Source organism: Salvia splendens, chromosome 12, assembly GCF_004379255.2.
Source record: "Salvia splendens isolate huo1 chromosome 12, SspV2, whole genome shotgun sequence".
NCBI classification, from domain to species: domain Eukaryota; kingdom Viridiplantae; phylum Streptophyta; class Magnoliopsida; order Lamiales; family Lamiaceae; genus Salvia; species Salvia splendens.
Genome location: NC_056043.1, coordinates 20,881,672 through 20,890,944, shown reverse-complemented (window position 1 = coordinate 20,890,944; position 9,273 = coordinate 20,881,672). Strand labels below are relative to the sequence as shown.

Here is a 9,273-nt window from a genome sequence, read left to right as displayed (position 1 = left end):
GCCAGATGCTCCCACTTCCATTCGGGAATTTCGAGTGGTTGCAACTTCCCATATGGCCGTTGGTGCAAGGCCTTCACTTGTTGGCATGCTAGACATCGTTCCACGTATGATGCCACGTCTCCCTTCATTCCATTCCACCAAAATCTTTGCTTCAAATCCCGATACATCTTCGTGCTTCCGGGGTGAGCAGTGTAAGGTGTGTCGTGCGCTTCACTCAAAATCTCCTCCTTTAACGTCTCATCGCTCGGCACACACAATCGCCCATCATACGTCAAGGCATTATCCGCCTCCTTACGGTAATGATCAAGCTTCTCGGTTCTCACCTTCGCACGTAATTCTTCCAACTTCTCATCACGTCGCTGGGCTGCTATGAGCTTGGTTCTCAAATCTGGCTTAATCACTAGCGTCGCCAATCTTGCTTCTACTGTCTCAGGCGCTTTCACTATTTCCAACTTCATCTTGTCGAACTTGTGAATCAACGCTTTCTTTTGCGTTAGGAAGTAAGCCAATTGCGGTTGGTTCTTCCTACTAAAAGCATCGGCTACTACGTTCTCTTTGCCCGGGTGATAGTGAATACCACAGTCATAGTCTTTCAAATCTCTAACCAACGTCGCTGTCGCATGTTCAGCTCCTTCTGCTCGAAGAAGTACTTCAGACTCTTGTGGTCCGTATAGATTTCGCATCTCACTCCATTGAGATGGTGTCTCCAAATCTTTAGTGCATGCACCACTGCTGCTAACTCCAAATCATGAGTCGGGAAGTTCAACTCATTCGGTCTTAACTGTTGGGAAGCATATGCTATTACTTTCCCATCTTGCATTAACACGCATCCTAGTCCCACTTTCGACGCATCCGTATAGACGGCGAAATCCTTGTCGGGTTCTGGTACCGCTAGGACTGGTGCTGTAGTCAACTTTTCCTTCAACAGTTGGAAACTCGCCTCACACTCCGGCATCCAAACCACTTTGATTCCCTTCTTTAACAGTTGCGTCATCGACCTCGCAATCTTAGAGAATCCTTCAATGAAACGTCGATAGTATCCCGCCAATCCCAAGAAGCTGCGGATTTCACTCGGCGTTTTCGGCGATTTCCAATTCTGCACGGCCTCGACCATTGCTGGGTCTACTTGAATTCCATTTGCCATCACAATATGACCAAGAAAGTTCACTCGAGTCAACCAAAACTCGCATTTACTAAACTTGGCATAAAGCTTCTCCTTTCGCAATGTTTCCAACACTGTTTGTAGATGCCCTTCATGTTCCTCCTCGTTCTTCGAGTACACTAAAACATCGTGGATGAAGACTAACACGAACTTGTCGAGATACTCGTGGAAAACTCGGTTCATCAAATCCATGAAGACGGCCGGGGCGTTGGTCAGCCCAAATGGCATCACGACGAACTCATAATGGCCATAACGAGTGCGAAAAGTAGTCTTAGGCACATCCTCTCGTCAGACCTTTAGTTGGTGGTACTCTGATCTCAAATCCATCTTCGAGAATACACCTGCTCCTCGAATGTAACATCCCAAACTTTTGTGACCCTCTTTATTACGTTATTGGAATTTTGGAATTTATGAAACCTTGTTTCTATGTGATTAAGTGATTTGCGTGAAATAAATTGTCGTGGTTAATGTGAATGATGAGCTTGAGATTTTATGTTTTTCCAAATGGGGAAATAATTAATAGGATCATGCATTTATTCTTTCACGAGTCAATTCGTTGAAATATTCGGCCATTCCTAATTATTGAGATTAGTTCTTCTTTTTGTGGATTTAATTAATTGTCTTGGGACTTTAATCCAAATTAAATCCAAACAAATGGACCCTAAATTGTACCACATGAAATTCGAACTCTATTCTATTATCCTTGGGAGTTTCGAAAATTCCCTATTTAAAATAGGAGAATGAATTATTTTCCGTTGATTTAATTGGTGCTTTATTGACTCTCTCCTTTTAAATTAAATCCAATTAAATCATGTCACATATTATTTCTTCACCCAAAATAAATAGAGAGTTGGAACATTTCCTTGGCTATTTTAGCCTATTAATTTTCGGCCCCTCCAATAAAAAAAATGGAGGATATTTTATTTTTTCCTATTTTGTGGAACCCCTTTTTATTCAAATAAATTCCTATGCCTAATTAATTGAGGATGTGAATATTTTTCTTCTATTGTTCCTCCATATCACACGCCCCTAGGCATTTATTTTCCTTGTGGGAATTTAATTAATTATTGCCTTTTTATGGGAGCCTTTTTCCATAAAGAAATTACCCAATTTAAATCCCATTCTATTTAATTGGGGATTTAAATAATTCCCTTGTACAAATTTCCTCTTGAAATTTTCGGCCCCCACCACATAAATTCCTACTTGGGGATTTAATTTATTTTGTTCCCTTATTTATGGAATATTCACCTTTATTTCCTAATTTATGAATATTCTCTCCAAGTAAATATTTCTATATCCCATTGTTATTAAATAAGCAAATATTGAATTAATCCCCCCCTCATTATGCACGCCTATTTTGTGCTCTAATTGGGAGATTTTTTTTTTCAATTTATTCCTCCCACAATTTAATTAATTCATTAGGTGTGGGATTTTTTTTTTAAACCTAAACCTAGCAAATAAATACATAATTATCAAACCCTAGCCCCCATACCTCACAATTTTCGCCACTCTCTCCCTCCCTCACTCCCACACGGTTCTCTCCCTCCATCACTCTCCCATCTCCAAAAACCTCCATTCAAGCCTTGATTTTGCAGCCATTGAAGTTATCTTCGAGAACCACCGACGGATCGCTTCATCCTACGTTTCTACCGTTTTCGTTTTGTCAAAAGGAAGGTATAATCACACACTTCTCTTCCCCTTCCGTTTTGAACCATGTTTTGAGTCCTACATGCATGTAGAGAGTGTAGGTTTGATAGATCGCAAGTTTTAACGGGGGAAAAATTGTGTGATTATATGAACTTGTTGGTTTTGCATTTGTTGGTTGAATTCACGTGTGATTTGGATCGAAATAATTGTGAATAATATGAGTTGTATGCAAATATGTGTTTGAGGAATGAGTGAGCATGATGATGTATTTTCGAGCATGATGAATCGGTGTTTTCGTTGTGGAATTTTAAAAAACCCTATTTTCGAAATTGAATCAGAATTCTGTGATGCTCGACCAGTGACTTATGATCTGGATTCGACCCATCAAACGAACGAATTTTGCTACGAAATTTTTACTGAGTAAATTTCAAGATGTCTTCGGTGTCTCGTGTGAATTTCAGCCTGTTTTATCGAAAAATGAATGTTTGAAAAATGTTTGAAGTCGACTGCGCAATTTTGCCAGAAGTTTCGTTTTCTGTTGGACTGACCAAATGACCTCCGATCGATGTGATTCTTGAACTATATGCAAATTTGAAGTGTCTTCTGTGTTGTGTTAAATTTTCAGCCTTTTTGGGCATCGTATGAATTTATGGTGAATTTTTGAAATGAACTGCGCAAAACTGCCAGAATTTTTATGTTCCGACCAGAGTGTTGTATTAGTGTTTTGACTGACCAAACGACATGATTTGAGCGTGAAACTTTACCTGGATGAACTTTAATGTGTCTACTGTGTTGTGACCAAATTTCAGCTTCATATGAGGTCGGGTGAATTTTTGGTGATTTTTACAAACCAACCGCGCAGTTCTGCCAGTTTTGCTGTTTTACGAAAATATCATTTGTGCTAAGTCTTGATGAATTATATGATGCATGTGTGATTTGAGAAAGCATCCTATGACGTGATTTTGTGTGACTCGTTGAGAAAAGTATTATGACATGTCTTTCTTGTGTTGATGAATGTTGGGATGGGTAAGAGAACGATAAAAAGGAACAATAGGACATGCACGAAAATATAAGTTTATGAAAGACTGATTGTGTTGTCGTTGGCAAGGGTGATTGAGTATACGTGAGCTCGAGGAACGAAAGTCGCATAAGTTGGAATTGAATTGTTAAGAGAACGAGGTGGGCTTTCTTTTCAACCTCTTTACTCTTTCGAAAAATATTATGTGGAGATATAAGGGTGGTTTAACTGTTATGTCATGCCATGAACTGTTTTGTTTTTGTGATTATGTGCCTGATGCCTAGTTCGTATGAGTTTACTCCGTTAGGCTACATGGCTGTATTGTGAAATGAATTCGGGTCCGAGTAGGGCCGTAAACCCTATCGGGCTGTGTACACTGGTGGGATCGTGAGCCGTCTTTGCTAGTCGGCCGGTCTCGTGGGCGAATAGTGTGGCCACACTTTCGTCGCACTGTGATGTGATTGATGGATTGATATGAAAAGTGGGGAGATAAATTGTCTGGCCAGACTTGAATATTTTTGTGTTTCTCGTGATATTATTCTTACTACTTAAAACTCGAGATCACTGGTATGGATGACATAACTTATTAAAATGTTTTCGGCATGAGCCCATTGAGTACAACAAGTACTCAGCCCTGCATATTATTTTCTTATGTGCAGGTTGAGCAGGATGTTGCGGTGGATGTTGAGCCGGCTTAAGTACTTAGGATGCGTCGTGTCGTCATACATAGGCGTCGTCCTTGACTCTCCTTAAACCGTATTTTCCGCTGCTATAATTTGAACTATGACTCATGACTTAATCTTTCCTCTATGTTTTTGTGTTTGAACATGTATGGTGATGATGAGTTTTAAACTAGTAATTACGTTTCTTTTTAAAATGGTACTCTTCGAGATTTTTAAGTTAAATGTTTGTTTTACTTTAGTTCTTAATTGATGTGTTTTTCTTAAGTCAAATTTTCCGTTATCCCTTTTTGTAGTATCTTACCTTATGTCTTTAAAAAAAAAAAAAATAACCTCAAAATCGTTTAATTAAGTTGTCCTTTTAAATTGTTGTCCATGCATGTCGGTCACGATCGCCGCGTTTGTGGTACCCCTTGTATGGGCGGTCGTGACAGAGTGGTATCAGAGCTTTGTTCTTTCGCTCTGGTCCGAGAGTCTTCTTTCACTTTAAGTCTAAGTTAGTGAACCCTTTTTGACTAAGAAGTGTTACGAAGGCTCAACATCCAAAGCATCACGCTCAACCGATGAAAGTGAGGTATGTGTAAATCGTTGGAAGTATGCGAGATTGATGTATGAAGGGTATGATGATATGATATGACATTTGACTAGTATATGCATGTGAATGGATGATGTGCATGAGGATGAGTTGAAATGGAATGGTTTTATGAGCATGATTAATGTAAATTCTAAAGCATGTGTTATGTGCGTGAATATGATGTTGTAATAGCATGATTGCATGGAATACAAGGATATTTGACGTGATAATTTAGACATGCAATGTACGTACAAACATGATATCAATATGGTATGAATGCGTGTGAGTATAAACATGAATTTGGTGACGCTTCTAGATGTATGTTAGGCGCGAGAATAGCACGACGTTAACATAAAAAGATGGAAACTGTAAGACAAAAATTTAACATCAAACTGCCCGACAAACATAAGACGCATCACAAACATACGACAAATAAAATGTGTTTTTGAAAAAGAAACTTTTCGTTTTCGCGTAGATGGCACGAATGAAACGAACCGCGCTTAAGAGCAGTCAGTATAGCGCCAAGCAACGACAAGCAATATACGATTATGATCATTTCGAGAGGGAAGAAGGAAAAGCTTTGAGAGAGGTCGTCGCACGTTTTGAGACTTTATGGCGAGAAGCCAGCCGGTACCATGTGACGGCCTACGGTGGCATAAGAAGACTAATCGAGTTGATGCCCGACAGTTGGAACTCTTGGCTAGAGGCGACAGCCAATCGGTTCACGTGGTACGAACCAAAGCACCAGATGATGGTCGGCGACATGAAGGGTTTTCTTAACGCCTTCACGTGTGCTTTGATTTACTCCCGTGCGGAGCAACCACCATCGACAGAGAAAGAAGAGGATGAAAGAATTTGGGAAGACAAGGATGTGATCGAGGTTAAACCAACGACAGTAAGAGAAGCCGTACCACAAGAGGGCATGGTCCCGGGCTACGAAGATGACTACGTGGATGTTAACACGGATGATGATATGGAAGAGGAAGAAGACCCGGAAGAGGAAGAAGACTCGGAAGAGGATATTAGCACTAGATAGAGGAGTGATGTTGTTTCTTTTTTTTCTTTAAGTTGTTAAGACAGTGGAAGTAGTACCTTTTTGTTTTCCCGAACGAATGCTTTTGTTTTTCCTTTCCACGTTATCTATGGAAGTTTCCCTTTTCACGTGCTTTTGGATGCTTGTGTTTTATCGTTTCGTACGCGTGCATGAAAGCAGTGGTGTTCTAGTATTGATGTACTCATAACAGTGCTAACCTGTGTTTTAGATCAACATGCCGCCAAGACGTAGACGTGGTCCGCGAGTGGAGAACAACGTGGGGGAACAGACAGAGGGAAGTGTCGGCAATCCACCCCCACCTTCACCACCACCTCTACCCCAACCAAACGAAAGGGAGTACATCAAAGCCTTTCGGAAAGAGAACCCACCCAAGTTCGATGGGTTGGGAGAGCCCCCGAAGGCGGAGGCATGGGTACGTGATATTGAGCGTATCTTTGAGTTCATGGGATGCACGGACAAGGAACGCCTAGCCTGCGTGACGTATCAGCTGACAGGACCCGCTGACTTCTGGTGGGAAACAAAGAAGAGAACTATGGACCCCGCTCGCCGTGAGGCGCTTACTTGGGAAGAGTTTAAGGAAGAAGTTTACAACAAGTATGTACCGGAAAGTTATCGGCGTGCGAAGGTAGTAGAGTTCCACACTTTGAAGCAAGGAAGTATGACGGTCACCGAGTACGACCGCGCCCTATGTGAGATTACTCGTTATGCGCCAGAATTGGTGGATACAAACGAGAAGATGGCCGCGAAGTTCCGTTCCGGCCTTAGGACAGAAATAAGGGTGGCAGTGGCTAGTCGGAGGGGAATTCCTTACTCCGAGGTGTTGGGCTGTGCCTTAGATGTGGAGGAAGCACTGCCCAAGAATGGGAGGACAACAAACCCTACACCGTCTGCACCTCCAGCGAACTTTAGGGACAAAAGAAAGTGGGAGGGAAACTGAGCTCCGTTTGACAGCAAGAGGCGATTCCCTACTTTTCGGCAACCGCAAAATCATGGGCGCCAAGTGGTGCCGCATCAGAGGGGAAACCCGCAGAGAACACCCTACTGTAATCGGTGCTCCAAGCATCATGTTGGGGAGTGCCGAGTTGGAGGCATTAGGTGTTATACCTGCGGTGGAAACGGGCACATGTCTCGAGAATGCCCAAATAACAACAAAGGTGGAGTGAAGAATGGGCAAGGACAGAGACCACCACAACAGCCCCAACCAATCCGACAAGTGGCCCCACAGCAAGCAAGGGCATATGCACTCAAAGGGAATCAAGGGCAGGAACCCCAAGTCAACAAGGGCAAGGAGAATTTGGCAGGTATGGGAAAGCTCCAACAACTGCCTATTATTGTGCTGTTTGATACGGGTGCTTCGCATTCTTTTATTTCCATGTCATGCGTGAATGCCTTAGAACTCCCTACTGCTAAGCTTGAAATGAATATGAATGTGTCTTCACCGGTTGGAGGATTGATTGACATTGTGAGAACTTGCTCGAACATAGAGTTTGTGTTAGGAGAACTAGAAGTAGTGGCCCAACTTTTGCACGTTATGCCTTTGGAGAATGTAGACATAATATTGGGAATGGATTGGCTTACCGAGAACCACGCAACGATTTACTGTAAAGAGAGACAGATTTCCTTTCAAGCCCCGGGCGAAGAGCCAACTATCTTGTATGGGATCTCCATGAACCGGCGAACCTCCATAATCTCTGCTTTGCAAGCAACTACAATGATAAGGAAAGGGCGTCCGGCGTACCTAGTGTTTTTGAATGGAGAGGAAAAGAAGGAATTGAAAGTAGAGGGTGGCAGTGGTGCGAGATTTTCCCGATGTGTTTCCCGAAGCTCTGCCAGGACCGCCACCTGACAGACAGGTGGAGTTCACCATTGAATTGGAACCAGGGTCAGCGCCAGTATCAAAGGCGCCATACCGAATGGCCCCTAAGGAATTGGCCGAGTTGAAGGTACAGTTGCAAGAACTGTTGGATTTGGGTTTCATCCGACCTAGCGTGTCACCTTGGGGAGCGCCAGTTCTGTTCGTTAAGAAGAAGGATGGAACGATGAGGATGTGCATCGACTATCGTGAGCTCAACAAGATGACCTTGAAAAATAAGTACCCACTGCCAAGGATTGATGATTTGTTTGACCAGCTTCGAGGGGCGAGCGTTTTCTCGAAAATGGATTTGAGATCAGGGTATCATCAACTAAAGGTCCGACGAGAGGATGTGCCTAAGACTGCTTTTCGCACTCGTTATGGCCATTATGAATTCGTCGTGATGCCGTTTGGTCTAACCAACGCCCCAGCCGTTTTCATGGACTTGATGAACCGAGTTTTCCATGAGTATCTCGACAAGTTTGTGTTAGTCTTCATCGACGACGTGTTGGTGTACTCTAAGAATGAGGAAGAACATGAACAACATCTTCGAACAGTGTTGGAAACGTTGCAAAGGGAGAAACTTTATGCCAAGTTTAGTAAGTGTGAGTTTTGGTTGACTCGAGTGAACTTTCTTGGTCATATTGTGACGGCAAACGGAATTCAAGTAGACCCAGCGAAGGTCGAGGCCGTACAGAATTGGAAGTCGCCGAAAACGCCAAGTGAAATCCGCAGTTTCTTGGGATTGGCGGGATATTATCGACGCTTCATTGAAGGATTCTCTAAGATTGCGAGACCGATGACGCAACTACTAAAGAAGGGAATCAAGGTGGTTTGGACGCCAGAGTGTGAGGCGAGTTTCCAACTGTTGAAGGAGAAATTGACTACAGCACCAGTCCTAGCGGTACCAGAACCCGACAAGGATTTCGCCGTCTACACGGACGCGTCGAAAGTAGGACTAGGATGCGTATTGATGCAAGATGGGAAGGTGATAGCATATGCTTCCCGACAGTTGAGACCGAATGAGTTGAATTTTCCGACGCATGATTTGGAGTTAGCAGCAGTGGTGCATGCACTGAAAATTTGGAGACATCATCTCTATGGAGTGAGATGCGAAATCTATACGGATCACAAGAGTCTCAAGTACTTCTTCGAGCAAAAAGAGCTAAACATGCGACAACGACGTTGGTTAGAGGTCGTGAAAGACTATGACTGTGGTATTAACTACCATCCGGGCAAGGCGAACGTGGTCGCCGATGCTTTGAGTAGGAAGAACCAACCTCAAC

The 9,273-nt window shown here is 42.9% G+C and overlaps 1 protein-coding gene across 1 annotated transcript; it reads left to right on the top strand.

Moving 5' to 3' along the window:
- The first annotated feature begins 6,349 nt into the window (after positions 1 to 6,349).
- On the top strand, positions 6,350 to 7,072 carry LOC121757693. The gene has a single exon (XM_042153198.1). The coding sequence runs from the start codon at positions 6,350 to 6,352 to the stop codon at positions 7,070 to 7,072; it is 723 nt and encodes a 240-aa protein (XP_042009132.1).
- The last annotated feature ends 2,201 nt before the right edge of the window (positions 7,073 to 9,273 follow it).

What these genes read in the sequence shown, in the direction of transcription:
- LOC121757693 (XM_042153198.1), top strand. Translation starts at nt 6,350, where the DNA reads ATGCCGCCAAGACGTAGACGTGGTCCGCGAGTGGAGAACAACGTGGGG.